This window comes from Danio rerio, chromosome 3 (assembly GCF_052040795.2).
Source record: "Danio rerio strain M-AB ecotype USA chromosome 3, GRCz13ab, whole genome shotgun sequence".
In the NCBI taxonomy this organism is placed as follows: Eukaryota; Metazoa; Chordata; class Actinopteri; order Cypriniformes; family Danionidae; genus Danio; species Danio rerio.
Window position 1 is genome coordinate 44,807,535 of NC_141023.1, and position 20,226 is coordinate 44,827,760.

At 35.4% G+C, this 20,226-nt stretch overlaps 1 protein-coding gene across 2 annotated transcripts; it reads left to right on the top strand.

Annotated features, from left to right (window-relative positions):
- Nucleotides 1-3,161: 3,161 nt before the first annotated feature.
- Nucleotides 3,162-14,748, top strand: LOC147846011 (uncharacterized). Of its 2 annotated transcripts, none has more exons than XM_087245071.1 (2): nt 3,162-3,875; nt 12,923-14,748. In XM_087245071.1, the coding sequence occupies exons 1-2, from the start codon at nt 3,615-3,617 to the stop codon at nt 12,956-12,958; spliced, it is 297 nt and encodes a 98-aa protein (XP_087101197.1). In that variant the 5' UTR covers nt 3,162-3,614; the 3' UTR covers nt 12,959-14,748. The 2 variants fall into 2 exon arrangements, with proteins under 2 accessions (XP_087101197.1, XP_087101196.1); XM_087245070.1 differs by having other exon boundaries at nt 12,951-14,748.
- The last annotated feature ends 5,478 nt before the right edge of the window (nt 14,749-20,226 follow it).

Genomic DNA, 20,226 nt, shown 5'->3' on the forward strand with positions numbered 1-20,226 from the left:
TGTGAGGCAATCATGCTACCCACTGCACCACTGTAACACCACCTGATTAACTGCCGCCAAAATGGAATTGCTGTGGTTAAAGAAGCTGCGTGAATCTTTTCTTTACTTAGTAAATGACTGGTGGTGGTATGAAGGCTTTGATGTGGAGCATAGACACTAATACTGAAACAGTTAAGGCATTTTAGAACGACCCAAATAACATTTTAGATGTTTTAAAATGTGCTCAGCCTACTGCTTTGTCAATTTATACACATCACCACATGATCTCTTATAACAAAATCACATGAACTTTTTTTTAATGTGCATACTGGAATTTGTTCAGTAAAAGTGTTTCCGTCATAGTTTATGCACATTTTTTTCATATCAAATAAAATGTTTTTTCTACTCAGTTATATGCATACATATTGTATGCGCATTTTCTAAATTTATGTGCATCTTAGCTTTAAATTAACTATTTTTTATGGGAATAATTAAAGCACATAAAAATGGGTGGATGGAAACATAACTAATGTATTGATGCAACGGGTATTAATTTAGATTTTCGTACAGTATTTATTTATTATTTTTTTGCTTCTCATTGTTTTGTTTTTATTTAATTTTTTTTAATAAACAAGGACCACATTTGCACCTAACAATATATCTTAAATGTTTTATAAAAGAAGATAAAAGTAACCAATATCTTGGAAGACTCAAAGGTTAATAAATTTAAGCTGAAGTAGGTGATCTGCTATTAGCACAATAGCTTTGAAAACACAGTCCCTACCATACTGTCCAATGCTCCGCCTCCTGAAATCAAGAACGTGCACCTTAAAGATGAAAGTAGATCGCCAGTTTTGAAAACTTTATAGTAATTTATTATATTACTATTATATTATTATAATCTGTACTATATTTAGCTCGTTTTCAGTTGTGTAGCAAGCAAAACTTGTCATAATGTGCTGGTCTCAATCCCTCATGCACTTTGTCCTAAAGTGACTACTGTATACTTAGTAGACAGGAATTACACTTATTAGTAAATCATACTTGCATGCTATTTCAGCCCTAACATTCAGAGCAGCATGGTAAACAATATAGGGAACGTGTCACAGGTTGTCATTGTTTAAAAAAGACCCAATCTGAATATAAAACCAATTTCACCTCAGTCAAGCAGGCTAGATGGAATACAACTATATACTGATCTTTTGTTATTAAACTTAATAAGAATGTACATTATCAATTCTGTAAAAGGTCCCTTATGAAACTGAAAATAGTTACACCAATCTTTGGCTGGAAAGTTTCAGTGGCCGAACAACACTTCTGTGCATGAAACCCATTTATGAAACAACACTATCTACATAAGCTTTGCGTTACTAAGAGTTTTAAACATAACATCACCTGCCTAAAATAAATACTGCATCATGGTGTCATCCTTCCTTCAGTGTGCAAAAGTAGTATTGATTCAAGATTCAAGGGCGGCAGTATAGAGTGGGTGGCGTCCGCGACACCTCCCTTACCACCCGCGTCCTCAGTTATGTCCGCGACACCTCCCTCACCACCCGCGTCCTCAGATATATACGTGCATAGACGACAGAATAGAGAGGGCGGCGTCAGCGACACCTCCATCAGCACCTGCGTGTCGGGCGGCAGAATTGAGGTCCGCGACACCCGCGCGACCTCAGTTATATCCGCGCATAGGGCGGCAGAATAAAGAGCGCAGTGTCCGCGACACCTCCCTCCCTCAGCACCCGCGCGTCCTCAGTTATATCCGCGCATAGTGCGCCGGAAAAGAGGTCCGTGACACCTCACTTCATTTTCATAACCGGTCACTTTCGTTTTCACATTGGGGTTGAGGGCGGCGTGATCGTCCTCTGCCTAGAGCGGCAGTTCAGCTTGCTCCGACCCTGCAAACAGCGAATCACTCTGCATGAAATGGAGTGCACAGATGTACAAATCTACATTTTTTGACAGTTCGGGCTACTTATCAAAGTTCTGAAACTTATCGGCTAGACTATTTTTATTGGATGAACATTTTTTCAGTTTTATGCCTTACCCAGAATATAAAAATACATATTACATTCAGAAAATGTACTTTAAAGGTGCAGTAGGTGATCTGCCCAAATGCTAACCGGTTAGCGTAATATTTTTCAAATAAAAGCCACGCCTCCTGAAATTGCAAACACACACATTAAAGATGACAGTGATCCACTAGATCATGTCATTTGTCAGTTAGAAAACTTTATAGTACTTTATAATACTACAATTCTGAATGAAAAACTCTATTATATCTAGCACATTTCCAGTTATGTAGTTAGCAAGTAAATCTTGCTATCACTCTCTCATCAGTCTCACTCTCTCACATGCTTTGTCCTAAAGCGACTACTGAATTCTAAGTGGTTGGCCAGCGGGGTGCAGGAATAACACTTATTTCTAAGCCTTTACATGCTATTTCAAACCGAATATCCAAAGTAGCATGGTAAACAATATAGAGGCTGTCATTGTTCAAAAATGAACCAACGTGAATATAAAACCAACTTCACCTCAATAAAGCAGGCTACGTGAAATACCACTATTTACTAATGTTTTGTTGTTAAACTAAATATAATCTACATTATCGATGCTGTGAAAGGTGCCTTATGAAAGTGAAAAGTCATATCAATCTTTTGGCGGGAGATTTAAGTGACTGAACAACACTTCTGTGCAGTCATAACACTTCTGTCCATTCATAACACAACACAATCTACATTAGCTTTGTATGACTAAAATAGTTTTAAAACATCACCTGTCAAAAAGAAATACTTCAGCCATTGTGTCATCCTTGCAAAAAAATTTAAATAAAAATTTGATTCAGCATTTGTTTTTACCTTATGTGTACGGGCAAATGGTGGATCTGCGTGAACAGGGGTGCGCAGATGTACAAATGTACATTTGTTGACAGTTTGGGCTACTTATTAGAATTATGGGAATTATCAGCCTGACAAATTTTAATTGGACAAACATTTTTTGTCTCATGCCTTACCCAGAATATAAAAATAAATATAAATACATTCAGATCATTTACTTTAATCATTACTATTAGAATGTGAAGAGACTTTCAACCAGCATAACAAAAAATGTTTCTGAAGACAATCACCTACTGCAGCTTTAACAGCACATTATTATTTATTTTTTATTTTTTTGTAAAAACTCATTTTAAAATTAGCAAGATTTCTGAAGACTTCTTCTAGACCAGAAAATATTAAAAGTTCATAACTCTTTGTTATTTGTATTAATGAACATGTAACTATCTCAAAGTAACTTGTTTAACAAAATATATAACAATTGTATAAATCGTTAATCTGTTTTCCATTTATTCAATTTAAGAATGCCTGCATCATTACTGCATATGCACCTCTTTGCAGGGTTCCCACAATCTCCCAATCAGACAGTCCTGTACACCCATATCATCTTTCTCTCACCAACCTGCCAAATCACACAAGCAAAAAATGGCTTGCGAGCGCAGTTTTCTGGCTTCTAAAAGCGAGATTAAATTTTGCAGAAAGCCCTGTTTTCTTTGATTGCCGGAGATCATGCTTCACCAAGTCTCCCTGGTGAATTGACATCCCGCATTGGAAAGTGTCGCGCAGGAAAGCTATCGGATGACACAAAGAGAAATCATTGAGAGTAATTGCTTTGTTGATACTGAAGGCGACACTAGAGATGGAGCGCTGGTGGGCCTGCTGGGGAAGGAAGTCCATATCGGTCTGGAGGAGTCTTTGAAAAACAAGCCCTGCGGGGCCACAGGAGTGCTGGCTGTGTTTCGGGTGATCCACACAAACGGCCTGAGGACAGGTCGATACAGCAGAGACACGCAGGCTGGTCTTCAGAGCCACTCTGGTCCTGTAAGGGCTTTGCACAAGGTCAGTTCGAGATCTGTATTTATAGAGAGACATCATGGCTTCCTGTAAGGCTGCATCACCTGCATGGTTTAGATCAGCTTACATAGGAGATGTTTTTAGCCTTTAATTGAAGCATAAATCTTGATGCTTTGTTAAGGTTGTATAAACACTAGAAGGAGGTGTTGTCACATCATGCTGATGGTAGAAAATAAACGAGCCAGTTTAAAAAGGGAGATTCGTAATTACTGTGGACGTAAGCACGTCAAGCGTGTGTGTCAACAATGGAAGTGTACGGGAATTAATTCAAGATCAGAGACTGTACACAGAGTACATTAACTGATTTCATTTTACAGAGGTCATGTGACTCTGAGTCTTTCAAAAATAATTGAATGTACAAAACAATGGACCACAAGACAAAATGACATTAACAATAATACAGAAAACCCACTGCACCATATAAAAATGCTGAGAAATAAGCTTTTAAAAGTATAAGAATATTTCAAATATTACTGTAAGCTTTATTGTCCTCTTTTAGGGCAATTTGTTCTACAGCATAATAGATTTACAACATATATAACATATTACTTAACCCTCTACTGCACACATTATGATAAACCTTTAAAAATATATATTTGACTGTTTTTCTTTTCTTAAAATGGCTTAACTTGAAGTACTGTAAAAAATTTAATTGGAAAAAAAAACTTTAAGGTACTTTATGAAACGTTGCCATATGGCAACCACGTCCAATAGTAAATCTACCTTAGAAATCTCAAATTTAAAACCTTCTTTACGATTAATATTTTTAGTTTGAAATCATTTAATTGGTGTTGCAGCATTATGAGCTTTAACACAGAACTTATAAATGACACCTTATACATACTCTACCACAACTCATTTTTCAACAGCTTTCGTTTATTCCATTATTTTTTGCTGAATATTATTAAAAACAATCATAATATTGTTTTATTATATATAAAACATACGGTGAATATAAATATGTTCTTCAGTGAATTCTATAACAAATAAATAACAAGTCTAGTACATCCAGATGCATCAGATTAATGTTGCTATAGCTTACAATGTGTATGTATATATATATATATATATATATATATATATATATATATATATATATATATATATATATATATATATATATATATATATATATATATATATATATTATACTATATACTACACCTGTCTTATCTGCATCTGAGCTAACTTACCTGAACTGTCTCTATCAAATGTCCAATCTGCATAATTCTCATGGACACTAAAACCCATCTCATCCTCACTTTCATCTGCAGGAAGAGCCAGTTCTGTCCTTTTCTTCTTTCACTTACCATAGAACACTGTGGTGCTCGCTAATACACTATTGCTTGTATTGATATCTATTCAAAAGTAGTATTGCAATTAAAACTAGATTTTATCCATAATGCAAATGCAATTAACACAAGACTAATCAACATGATATTACTAGCGTTCATGTTGTTATTGTTACAACTTAAAAGTTCATTGCTGACCTTGCTAGCTAGCTAACCCATTGCAATATTGCATGTTCCACTTGGCAACACACACATTTGATCGATACAAAAAAACAATTTGATTTTAAAAAAGTTGAGTTGGGTCATCATAACTTACTGGAGGTGATGTTTGAGATTTTTTTGTGGATCTGACATAATTCGATCCTTTGTTTTTATTGATGTTTACATTAGCATTTTGCAACTACTCACAATAAACGGCAATCTGTCAGAAATCACGCTACAGAAAAACACTGCATGTCATGTGACTTAACCAAAGCACATCATTGGCTACTCTAAGGTCTTCTCTTTCCAAAAAAAAAAAAAAAAAAAAAATATATATATATATATATATATATATATATATATATATATATATATATATATATATATATATATATATATATATATATATATATAAAGAAACAGTGGCAGGGAAATTAACATGGGTATCATGTTACCAAACAGTTACGCCATGCAGCAGAGGACATTAACATTACACAACATTGGTTTATGGAAAAATATGAAATATAAATAAGACAAGATGTGAATAAACAGATGGAAACACTTTTACAGAACAAATTCCAGTATGTGCATTAAAAAAAAAGGTTATGTGATTTTGTTATAAGAGATAATGTGTTGATAAAAATGTGTGCGAATGGACAAATCAGCAGGGTGAGCACATTGTAAAACTTCTGAAATGTTGTTTAAGTCATTCCAAAATGCCTTTACCAGTTTTGAGCATAAACTTACTTCACATTTTTGGATGAAAACATAGCTATTTATACTATTAAAATCAGTGACTACCTGTTTCCTCCATTCAATTTCAGCAAATTAATAGCACAAGAAACTAATTAAAATTTAAATCTGTTGGTCTTTGCCAAAGGGACCCTTTACAGAGATCATGAGGGAAGAGGTAGGAACGTACTATTTGTAGCACTTTTTTAAATAAAGGCAAATATGTGAAGCTTCTTTCAAAAAATAAACCTTTTTTATTGAAGAAAAAAATGTATTGGCAACCAGAAATAAATATAATTATAATAAAAATCGTGTTAAATCAGACTACAGCAAACACTTAAAGGGATAGCCCATCCAAAAGTGAAGATTGTGCCATCATTTACTTAACCTTGACTTGTTACAAACCTGTAACCATTGACTTTCTTTAGTATATATATATATATATATATATATATATATATATATATATATATATATATATATATATATATATATATATATATATATATATATATATACACACACACACACACACAATGACAAGCTCATTGTATTCAAATGAATAAATAATGGTTTGGAACAAGCCAAGGATGTGTAAATGATGACACTTTTCATTTTGCACTGAACTGTCGATTTAAGATATTATTACTATGTTATTAGTTACTACATTAGCTGACAAAAGTCTTGTCGTCGATTCCAGTTGTAAGAGCAACAAATAATTGTATTCATATATTAAGTAATACTTGACTTCTAGTTGATAATTTTGAAAAGTGGCAGAAAGCAATGAATCATCTGTTTAACTACATCACAATTGCTGCAGAAGACCTGTGTGAACCCAAGATTCTCACAGAAATCAGTCAAGTTTAGTGAAGGAAATATCATGGTTTGGGGTTACATTCAGTATGGGGGCGTGCAAGAGATCTGCAGAGTGGATGGCAACATCAACAGCCTGAGGTATCAAGACAAGCTCAAAGGAGTCATACACAATATTCAATCTTTTTCCACAGCACCACAGACTTTTATATTCGACACTGTACATTATTTCTGTTAAGTGAGAACACTTTTATCTAAGCAAAGTCAGACCTTACTGTCCTAATTAAATAATTAAAAATCAAGGCATGATGATATTTTATTTTGGTAAAATAAGCGTAATCTAGAGGCCTTTGCCTTTCATATAAGCCATTTTTGATATCAAATGATCAACTAGAAGTTATTTGTTGTTCCTAAAACCTAGATTGATGATGAGAATTTTTTCAGGTAGTGTACTATTACTATTAGTTAATATGGAAAATAAATAGATTAATCGATTGGATCTCTTTCCCAGTGATGGGTTGCCGCTGGAAGGGCATCATCTGTGTAAAACATGTGCTGGATAAGTTAACGGTTTATTCTACTGTGGTGACCCCAGATTAATAAAGGGACTAAGCCGAAAAGAAAATAAATGAATAATTGTATAATAATATTAATGTGAATAATAACGCATTATATGATTAGTGAAATACATGTAGTAGTTTTAAAGCTAATCCTCTAATGAACTTGGAATATTGTTGGTAAGAATGTTTTTGTAATATTGCTGCCAAACCAGGACCAAAAACAGCACTTTTGAACAGATATCTGATTAAAATGACTGTTGTTATTCAATTTAATGTGATAAAAATGTTCAATGTACAACCAAAAGAGCTCAAATTTCAAACCCCATATTGTTTTTAGCTGATTCTTTTCATGTTTCTCATAATAAAATATATATTTTGCACTATTTAGAACTTGCCTCTACACATGTTTTAATTTCTTTCTTCTTTTGAAACCAAAAGATGATATTTTGAAAGCGTTAACTTCCATATTATTTGTTTTTCCTACTATTGAAGCTGATGTTCACCAGTTTTCAGCTTTCTTGATAAAAATATTCAGTTTTGGCTGAACTATCTTTTTAAGAAAGGTAACAGGGTTGTCTCTGAATAATAAAACGTGCTTTCAAGATTAAAAATACACAAAAACACACATTAAAAAAACTTTTGTTTCTGCAGGCTGTCTTAAAAAAAGAAAAAAAAAGAAAAAAGAAACTTGATCAACAAGTAATGAAGCATTCAGAAAACATCCAAGCATTTCAAGATGCTTGAAAGCAAACACAGACATCTATTTTTTTTTTCCCCCAACAAGTGCTGAAATATGAAAAGCAGAATAAATAAGTTATAAGCAGAACTATATAAATAAACAGTCCTCTCTGTCTGAGAAATGCTGCAGTGCTGTTTGGAAATAATAGAATCTTGTGAAGGAGTTCAACTGGTCCAGTGACTTCACGGGGCTGATATGACGTCTGAGAAGGATGCAGAATAGCCCATAGACTCGAAACATCTCCATCCTATTTTCTCCGCTCCTCCTTTTATTTCAAGGACACTTCAGATGGAAAGGACTACATCAAAAACTTCATTGTGGGCTAAACTCTCTGGAAGGGCTTTCATGTTCAGAGGAAGAGCTTAGGCTTTGGAAGGCTGTACATTTTGGGTTGATATTATATTCATTTAACTTTTTTCTTCCCTTTTTTTTTTTTTTTTTTTGCTGCATGGAAGAAATAAGTCTAATGCATCAATGTAAATCAACATGGACTATACCAGTGGTTCCCAACCTGGGGTCCGCGCCAACACTTGAACACTTGAAGTCAGAATTATTAGCCCTCCTGAATATTAGCTGAATATTAACTTTTCCTGCCCAATTTCTGTTTCATAGAAAGAAGTTTTTTTCTGAACATAAAAGTTTTGATATATCATTTCTAATTACTGATTTATTTTATCTTTGCTGTGATGACAGCACATAATATTTTACTAGATATTTTTCAAAATACAACCATTCAGATTAAAGTGCAGTTCAAAGGCTTAATTAGGGTAATTAGGCAAGTCATCAAAAATATTTATTGCTTAAGGGGGCTAATAATATTGACCTTAAAATAGCTTTCAAAATATTTAAACTTGCTTTTATTCTAGCTAAAATAAAACAAATAAGCCTAGAAGAAAAATATTAGAGGAAATACTGTTAAAATTCCTTGTTCTGTTAAACATAATTTGGGAAATATTTATAAAAAAAGAAATTCTCAGGAGCGCTAATAATTTTATTGTATTTTTTCTGATACTCGTTTTGAATAATCGTGATTACAATTATGACCAAAATAATTGTGATTATGATTTTTCCCAATATCGAGCAGCCCTACTATTATATATGTATTTTTTAGTACCAAAAAAAAAAAAATCAAAACACATGCTTAAAATTCCAACATAATAGTAAAAATAATTAAAATAAATAACTTTAAATAATTATTTAAATTTTGCTCACTTGCGCAATGTGGTTGTCCAACTTCTCGTAAAGGCAAAATCAAAACAAAAATGGCAGAGAAACGTAAATGCAATGATTCTTTAGAGGTGAAGAAAAAGATTAGACAGTATGTCAAAGCCTACCTAAATTTTGGTTTTATTGAAGGCCAAGACAAGTTAAAACTGATTATTTTATATTTTGTATACATATTATATATTAATATTACACAAACACACACATACTGTATGTATGTATATATATATATATATATATATATATATATATATATATATATATATATATATATATATATATATATATATATATATTTATATATATATATATATATACACAGTACATATGTGTGTGCGTGCGTGTGTATTTATATGGTGGGGGTGCTCCAATGTTTGTATATGTTCATGGGGGGGGCCCCTAAGAAAAAGGTTGGGAACCACTGGACTATACAATATAAACTAAACTGTACAGTATTTATGTGACACATAAATTATATTGACTATACCAGTCTATATTGACTGCATTCAACTATACCAGTTTAAATGCCTACTGCAAGTGTAATGTTTGGTCACATTATCAACATTTGGTAAAAATATTTGCATAAATTGTTAAGAACCAAGTGAATTGCTGTTGATCAATGTGAGTGTGCAAACTAAATGCAAGCAAATTATGTGCTGTAAACTTCTAGCTTATCAAAATGATAGGCTAATTTGTTGTTGTATATATATATTTTTTTTTCATACAATTTGCTCAAACCCTAATGGTGTCTGTTAATGGGAGACTGCATTAATTCTTATGAGTCCTAATTCTCCAAAGAAATTAAATAGTTGTTTTATCTGGAGATATGCTTGAAATAAGAAAACTTGACCAGGTCAGATTATTAAGGATGGACGTGATGGTGGGGAAAATAAACTGAAAATATATTGTGTTCCTTCGCAAAGATGTTTTGCAAAACTGTTTTTCCACAAACACTTCCTGTTCACTTCATACATGTCAACCCTCCAGTTTTTGTCAGGATTCTTTTTTTCCCATTTTTAAAAATTGGTACCATTCTATTTTACCATTCTATCCCACTATCATCCTATCATTACATATTTTCTTATATTTCTTGTGAATTTTTAATCTTGAAAGGTTGAAATGAATATAAAAATGTCTGCATTCACTTTCTTTCCATTATAGCTGTGCGTCGATTACTGCCCTTCATATGCAACCTCTGAATCAGCAAATGCATACGGATGCGCTCCATTAAATAAACTGTATCCAGATTAGCTTCTGTACACGTCAACACAAAAATCATACACAACATGTCTTATTGTAAAAATGCATAGTGTATAAGTGCATACACTCAAAAAAAATTACGATTGCTGTTTGTTCAAACTAGTTCTTTAAAACGAACTGATACAACACAATGATACAACACAATTCTTGAGGGTTCAAAGGAGAAAGACAGTGACTGTGTTTACATGGACAGTAGTAATTGAATTATTTGCCAAATTCTTAATTTGTCTACTTTAACTGCAGTTTGGCACTTTCACTTTCATTCAGGAACATTTCATGCATGCCGCCCATGACAAACGAGATACTGGATGCAAGGAACTGCTGGAAGAGTGTAGTTTTAATGTAAGGTTTGATTTCACACGCCATATGGGAGAAAAAAAAAAAAACATTCGCATTTCTCTGTAAATTAGATGCACTCGATAGCACCAGAAAGCTGTGTGTATACACTATCCTGTCACAAAATGCAGCAAAAAATTGCAATTGTTGGACACGACAGTAATTGTTTTATTGCAGTGTTTATATGTTTACATTCAGAGAGCAGCATTTACAGGTGACCTTTCAGTCCATAATATTGCAGTGGTTTTAATGTACTGTAAACTTAGTAACTAAACCATTTTGACTAAGTTATGTCTTTAAAAACTGAAAGAGTACTGCTTACGATACTAACTAGCTTTGCCTCTGAATAAACATAAACAAAGAACACGCACACTTACTAAATCTGTAGAGACAGGGCAATCAACACCAACTGGAGCTGCATCTTTTTTTAAAAAGGAGACGAGTGGCAAGTACGGATTTTACCATTTCCAGATGCAAAAAGCTCTCATGTAATAAATGTTCCTTACAAACGTATTTTAGTTGTGTGTTAGCAGACAACTGTAATCCACACATGAGTCCAGCTGTGCTCTCATAGTGGGAAAATAAAAACAAAACATTAATTGTGGCGCATTTATAAACACAACACTGATGACCCATGTCTCCAAACAATTCTTCTTCCACTTGTTTTGGCAACACAACGTGGGTCTCTCTGCCATCTCAACACTGTAACAGGTAAAAACAGTCTTCGAAGCTATCAATGCACCTCATTCACAATAGAGCACACAGATTGGTTTGAATCAAGTCTTCTTATGACTCAATACTGCACACTCAAACGCGTCACATTGTACTCGCCGGTACAGTCATCCAGTCTATACGCTGTAATACACACTAGGATCTAATTAACGTGAAGTAGCTTCAAAAATTTGTCTTAACCCAGAAATAAGGCAAAAACAATACATTTTCACTTTTTTATGAAATATATGTGTCCTTATAGTGTTTTTAGCAGCATGGGACACATATATGGCTGTCAACATATCAAAAATGTGTCTTGGTGTTTCGTGACCCTTTAAGGCAAGTAATTTCACTTGGAGGCTATCTTTGAAATGCATCCCAGGCTTGGTCTTTATCTTGAAATAGGGAAACATCAAATTCTTCAAAACTTCTTGCCAAGTTTACGATTACATTATATAGTTGGAATCACCTATGAAATAAACCACATCAGTCTCGTTTTGTTTCTAAACTTTTGAATTAAACAACATCTGCATATTTTCAGGTTGTCCGAGCTAATGTGCACTAAAAAGGATAACGACACCTACCTCATTTATGGCCATTGTACACATTATCATCCTCTGAATAATGCCTCGTATGCTCATGCTGTTCTTCTTAAGTAATCCACAACTTGGTCTTGATAGCGAATATCCTCCAGAAATAACAGCAAATTTTGTTTACAAGTTTGTGGGCGTTTGAGTAACTGCAGTGAGGGGTTGTGCGTTTGACAGGAAGGACTGTACCTTGCATTCATTTTATACAGACTACAAAACCAAAAAACTTTAATTTTCAAGTGTGCTTGGTTAATTTAAAAGTACAGATTTCAAGCTTTATGTGGATATATTTCTCATGTCTGTGAAGCAAGTGTTCGCTGAGATTCCAGTGTGTTTGTTGACCACAAAAATGTGAAAGCACACTTCTAATCTGAGCTTCCCCCCTGGAGAAACGTCCGTCTATGTGAATCGATGATTGGCTCCTGTACTAGTAGGCGGGGCTTCATTCACAATATTGACCGTTACATATTCCTATTCAAAACTATTCGAGCGACATGTGTTGCGTATCCTATGGAGTCTTTGGCTTGGTGTATCAGATCCTTAATGCTCTTTTTTCCTCTTGTAATTTAATCAGCTCTTCCTCAATGCTGTTTTCCCGCTAGTCACCTGAAGACGGCCTCCATTTAACACCAATCCTAAACGTCTGGTAGCATCTCACAAGTGCGCACACTAGAACGGATGGCAACAGGGAGTCTCCTACCATCTGGCACTTGTTGTTGCACACTTGCTTCAGCACCCGCTTGGCTTAAGCAAAAAAGTGATGTCCCCTACAAGGAACTGGAACCTTTTCTAATCTGAACAAGTGTAACAAAGATAAATAGTGGCCTTTGCGATGCCCTGCGGTCTCTGTCATGCATCCTTGCATCGGGGAGGGTCAGAACAACGTCCTGTCGACCATTTCTAAGACAGAGAGACATGCCACGGCGGAGACTCTCAGTGCTTCATCATATAAAGGTCACAGGCGTTACTGTAAGAAGCCGCTGACAAGAGGCCACTGACAGTCTATGGAGAGCTCTGGGACACCCACTTGCCATGCAGTGCGTCTCCGCAAATGGAATTTTAGTTCATCTGAAATCATGGCTAAAATTTCCTCTATATCACCCATTCCCATTTATCTGGATCTGCGGTGGCAGGCGAGGGTTATAGTCTGCAAATATTTCATAGGAACAGGCCAAAGCTGTCTGGGAAGCTGTAACATATTGTACTTCTTTTTTTTTTGGAGGATGCTTGATCCAGCCTGCCAGAAAGAGTCCAGATAAGGCCGAGAGTGATTTTGCTTAGCATTGTGTCTTATGTTGGAGTGCTGACACTGCCATTTTGCACTTCGCAGGCTCTCGGAATACTAAAAAGGTTATCATTATACTGCAAGCAATCGCGGAAACCATTATGCCACAAACCTATTCTACATTCTCACCTCGAAGCAGAGCACCTATATGGCAACAGATCTGATGAATATCAAGTGGAATAAAAGATCCTTATTTTAACACAAATTACATATTCTGACCACTATCCCTCAATCCAGCCCTCTATCTATCCTTCCATCCATCTATCCATCCATCTATCTATCCCCTCCATGTATCTATCCATCCAATCATTCATCCTCCCATTCATCTGTATATCCATCCATCCATCTATCCTACCAATCATCAGTCAATCATCTATCCATCTACCCATACACATACAGAATTGTAAAAAAAATATAACATTAGCAACACTAATTACAGCTTTTTCTCAGTCACTTTGGTGCATTTGTCACAACACTATTTACATTTGCACAACAGTTAATGCATTTCTCAAAACAATTAGTACAAACTTGTTCAAAATGGTTAGCTCATTCCTCAAAAGCAAGTACTGATGTCAATGAAAGTGTCAGTGTGGTCAAAATGAAAAGTCCTGACACCATTGTTTATGAACAAGATAATCAAATGGCTTTGTGATGTTTTCATTATGACAGTTTACTCTGTGCATTTTTTAATGCAAAAATAAAGTCAGATTTTAGTGACACTTCCTGAAAATGCTCAAGACAGACTGTAATGGAAATTCATTTTTAGATGAGCTTTATATGTTAGAAACTTGTCTAAGACTCATTATTACATATGTGTGTATCTGTGTTCTTCATATGTTCATCATAAAACCTATGTGTACATTTTTATAGATAACTATATTTCTTTAGGTGAAGGCTTTTTCATTATCCTAAGAAGGATGTGTGGTTGTTATGAGCATTTTGCACGAACAGCAGAAGACGCCTGACGTAATTGTAGATGAGGCCTTATTGGGAGTTGACCTCGTAAGCAGTACAAACTAGATAAAAAGGTGAACACACTTTGCTTTAGTATCTCACTCTGCAGAAACTGTTGTTGCTGTATGACTGTGATCGTCTTTATAAAGAATAAAACTTGTAAAAGACATCCCGGGTAAGACTTTGTTTCTTGACCACTGAGAGAGCCTCCTTAGAGAAAATAGCCACTACACAGACCCATATACACTATTTGCACCGCCATTTGAAAACCACAGTAAAGTTAAACATCACTGCATTTAGTGAAGTATCTGAGTACAAGACACGGAATATGAAAGTTTCACATTTTTACTGCGTATGCTCTTTGCATTTCTTATTTATTCACAGCATTGCGCAAAAGAATAAATACACCCTTATTTACAACAAACATAAACTTCATTTGGGTAGAGCTGTGCACAACTGCAAACAATATTGCAAGACATATTGGAACTAAACCAACAACATACACGGGTCATTTTATAAAATTAGCTTGACAGTTTTTGACAACTTAGTTCAACATCTAGAAATACACCTCAACCTTATAGGTAGCCCTACATTTTTTTTTTATGTGTAATAGCGACAGTGTTGTATTTGCCTATGCATTTGACAAGATTGACCCCTCGCCCTCAAACACCAGTCTGTAAAGCAGGGGGTCTATTATGATCTGCGAACAGAGACGAGCTGAACTCTAGACACGAAGCTGGAAACCACTTCAAAGTAAGCGGCTCCTGTACTGTGGATTGTTCCATCACAGAAGAGTTCTGAGAATATTTACACTTCGCATATTCCCCAGGGCCTCCTCGAAAACAATGAGCATGTGATTGTGTTATCAATGTCACTACAGAGCGGGTAATTAGCACTGAGCATTAGCACCCCCTCTGCCCCATTGTGTGGCTCCCTCATAATTCTTACGCTAGATGTTTGTTGATTTTACTGAAGCTGCCTCATCCCAGCTGAAATTCAACTTGTAAAAATATTCACAAAACACGCAAAAGTGAGCAGAGGAAGAATATGAATGGAACCTTGTTGTTACACTTTTGTAATGTGTTGTTATTGTCTTGTTGTTACAATGGACTGCTTAGTTAAACTTTGGGAAATACCTAAAAAAGAAATCATTATTTATTTATTTATTTATTTATTTATTTATTTATTTATTTATTTATTTATTTATTTATTTATGCCGACCTAATTGTATGTGTTGTCTATTATTTATTTAATTTTACTTTCCAAAATGAATCCTCATTTCACTTAAGTTTACAATGACAATAAAGCTGATTAACAAGTTTTTAATGATTAATGAAGGAATTATAATGCTTTTTTTTCATCTTCATTTACAAGTAGCACAGTATTTGTAGCTACTAGGCTATTTTTGTCTGATTGCATCCCATCCCTTTCTCACCGACTCGGTCCCAGTCATTCCCCTTGCTGGCCAGCAGAGGCCACCATCACCGGACTTCTATCATTACGTCATCCACTTAAATGAATGAGCACACTCACCTGCAGCTCATCCCACTAACGACCCACGCTCACAGATATAAGCAGCACACACACTCAGTCCGTTGTGAAGTCTTGCTCTGCCCTGTCTGACATTTCTGAGTGTTATCTCCTTGTCTGATCTGTGACCAACCTTGTGTTGCCTTCTGCCTACCCCGAACCTTGCTTGTTCTCTGACTCTGAACCACGCCGCCTGCAACTGATCCATGCCTGCTATGTCACTCCTTGACAGCCCACCGCCAGCCCTTAGACCCATACTGAATACTACTGATGTGAGTTTGCGCTTTAGTGCGTATTGTATGATTGTGTTTGAACTGTGTTTAACAAATATACTGCAAATGGATCCCTCCGTGTCAGGCTCCTCGTTACACCCTTTGAGCCCCCTGTAAAGCACACAAAGGTATAGTCGCAAACTGCGATCATACCTAAAAACACGTTCTTACTCCTTAAGAGAGGCAGCGGTACAAGGCGCGGCGGTAATGCTCACTTTAAAGCGTCCCCCACTGTAGGTCAGCTAAATTTGGTTATCAGAATCTTTTTTTTTTTGTTAATTCATGTTTATTTCTATAGCACTTTTACAATGTAGATTGTTTCAAAGCAGCTTAACATAGAAGTTCTAGTCAATTAAAACTGTCAATCCAGATTTCAGAGTTCAGTGTAGTTCAGTTCAGTGTAGTTTAATGTCCAATGCTGAAAGTCCAAACACTGGGGAGCAAATACATGGATGTGCAGCTCCACAAGTCCCAAACTAAGCAAGCCAGCGGGGAGGAACAAACTTGACCAATTAAAGAAAGGGAAGGAAAAAAAACCTTGAAAGAAACCAGGGTCTTTTGGGCAAGACCATTTCTCCTCTGGCCAAACTTCTTGTACAGAGCTGCAGTGTAGGTGCCGGAGGCTGAAGAATGCTGGAGGTCCATCGAGAAGAAGCTGTAGGTGTGAGTAAGTCACCGGCAGGTGTTCAGGCTGGCCTCATGAAATCAATGCAAAGACTCGTCTGTCACTGGGGTCTTTCAGTAATCAGTCTCATGCTTTCCACTCCTCCATGACCACCACAGCATTTGCTTCAAGATACCGCCTGGTCTAGGATTATGGAGATCTTGGGATACTAAAAAACAGACTAACATAAGCGTAGATGTCATTTAAATTATAATGTCTATAAGTGTTCCTGGCTCCGGTTGCCCTAATTAATTCAGCTTAACAATCCTTTAAAGGATTTGAATTTCAAAAGCAGTTGAGTTTTATGTGTATGCTAGTGCAAAGACATTTCTTTCAGCTAGTTTTAAACTCACAGAGTCCGTCTGCCTATAGAACTGTGCTAGGAAGGCTATTCCAGAGTTTAGGTGCCAGATATAAGAAAATCTACAACCTACAGTTGATTTTGATATCCTAGGAAAAATCCTAGGGGCTGTAATACACCAGGAGCTCCCTTAGATTACCTTTTAGAGTTACATAAAGTGACAAGTGCCAACACAAAAATAAATATTAGAAAATACAATGAACATTAAACAATTAGACAAAAGCTCTGGATGTTGAGTTGTATGTACAGCTTTGTTACTATTTTTAGGGTTTTTTCATCATGTACAATGTAAAACGGAGACTTTTCTATGAACAGTGCAAAACACAATCCATGGGAATGAGGATGGGGTAACATTAAAAGATTCTTCTAAACTGTAGAGACCACAAACATCACCATTTTGCTCATATAGTGTGTGGTGGGCTGTGAAATGACAAAGAAAGATTTTCAATCAGAGTGCTGAATTTGAACAGGAAATCTCACTAAATCTCTTGAGACTTGAGAATAAACATGGCGGACGAATAAACAAATACACAATTGTCCTTTGCCGCAAATGGACAAGCTGAGCCTTCATCTCTGCTGTCCAAATCCATTTCTCATTGTGCTGCACCCCTGACTGAGCTTATGCTTCTGCCTTCAGTCAGCTTGCTTTATCATTGGATAAAGTAGTTTCACGTGATAATTCACAGCTGGTATGCACATTTGTCTTCTGGGTTCCTCCCACAAATCAGGATTTCCGATAATAGATATTCAACATGTTAAATATTTTGCTATAACATATATGATTTGACCTCCGATGTTTTTCCGATGATTGAGTCACTTTAAAAGGTCCCATGAAAATAAAAAAATAAGTTTTTTTAGATGTTAGTATCAGTATTGGTAGTTTTTTTAGGATGTCTATGAGCTACTGTGCTCCAAAACAGTGACAAAATTTGCATTTGGAAGATATAAAATTGATATAAACATGTAAAGCTTGTAGTTTGTCACTTCCGCCTAAATGGATCAACGTTTTTTTTCCACATCATCTCATACTTCAGTTTCTCATCAAATCTTGACCAATCAAATGATCTATAGTATCCGACGTGCCCCGCCCCCTTTAGGACACTTCTAATTTGCTTTTCATTTGAAAATTTCAACCAAAAACACTATTGGCTGTTTTTTTTAAAGGGGAGGAGCTATTAAATGTCCCACCCTCTCTTCGTGTTTCAGTTGAGATTACATCAAACATTAAATAATGAATGTTTCAAAGCACTTCACAGGAACTTCAAAACACCTCACACGACATGAAAATCTGATTATTGGACCTGATTACTTTAAGAAGCACAAAGCTAATCGGGACATTACCTAGGATTGTCTAAAGGAAAGAAATCGGCTCTAAATCAACCTGATTATCTTGTGGTGTGTGGCCAGCCTAAGGATCTTATTAGTCGAATTCACAAAATACAGTAGCCCCTTTCACACAGTGATGCTAGTAAATATCCGTAAAATCTTTGGAATGACTTTACCAGTAGATTCAAATATGTGCTGTTCACACAGGCGAGGATGTTCCGGATTTTTTCCGAAAAAAGACCAATCACACATCAATTCCAAAGTACTGGCCAATTCTGACAACATAAACCAAAAATGGCTATGTTTGTATTAATCATAAAGGGTGTTCATATTTTTCTTGATTTCACTTTTATTTAACACTTCAGCTGTCATGTAGTTGCTTTTGTCCCAGAGACAGATGGAGATATGGAGAAACAATTTCTCATACTGAGATGTACATTTAAGTTTGTGCTGCAGCTTGCAAGACACTTTTTTTAAAACGAAAGACTCCCGGTGTTGTAGGCTACTTAAATCTGACTTAGGAGAACTAAAAGTAAACTTACAGCGGATTGATCATTTTTTCCCCCCACAGTTGGCACTAAGGAGGAACATAGAAACATATAACTAACAAGCAGCAGCTATATGTATTTGGAGAAGGATTTAAAGCAGTTTGTTTTTATAAACAGCTCTAGTGTGAATTTGTCTGATTGGTCAAAGAAGTAGGCATCCATATCAGCGTGTTCTAAAAGTGTACGTGTGAAAGGGGCTAGTAATTCTGGTAAATATATGGAAAATGTCTAGAACAATTTTCACAAACACATCCATTTTAAAATACTTATAAATCCTGACATTATAAACCAGAATTGACCGCTTAATGGATGTAACTTTATTTGTAAAACATGAATGGCATCAATCTTTTTGTTGATGGTTTCACTTTTATTTAAAAGTGTCCCAGAGATGAACCAAATACTGAACTATAGGAGAACAATGTTGTCACTGGCATCCAAAATCAGAGATGCTAAAAGAACCTAAAAACTGTTGTTTTCCACATTTGACACATTAGCTCACACTGAGGTCTATGTGGCGAGCATGGGCAATTCTGTAGATATGTGCAAGAATATTGTGAACAACACCAATGAATAGATATGAAGGAACACCTTCTCATGTAGAGAGGTACATTTGAAAGTGTGCTGCAGCTTATGAGATGCTCTTTAAAACAAAAGAATACCGGTATTGTACTGAAATCTCACTACACATTTCATATGCACACACGTCACACTGCTGAATGGAGACTTCATAAGTATCATAAATACTTTTTCGTTCATTTTTTCCCCACTGTTGGCACTAAACAGGAACATAGGAACTTTCTTTTTTTTTATTTGTGAATTTTTTTGTATTCAATTTCACATTAATAAGACAAAATCACACATCGAAGGTAAAGTGCATCATAATGAACTACTTCAAGACATGTGCGCTTTACATTGCAAACTAGCAACCTGTTTGGAAA

Coding starts and splice junctions, on each gene's coding strand:
- LOC147846011 (XM_087245070.1), top strand. CDS start 3,615: ATGACACAAAGAGAAATCATTGAGAGTAATTGCTTTGTTGATACTGAA. Junction 3,876..12,950: donor CTGTAAGGGCTTTGCACAAG/GTCAGTTCGAGA, acceptor TTTTCCCGCTAG/TCACCTGAAGACGGCCTCCA.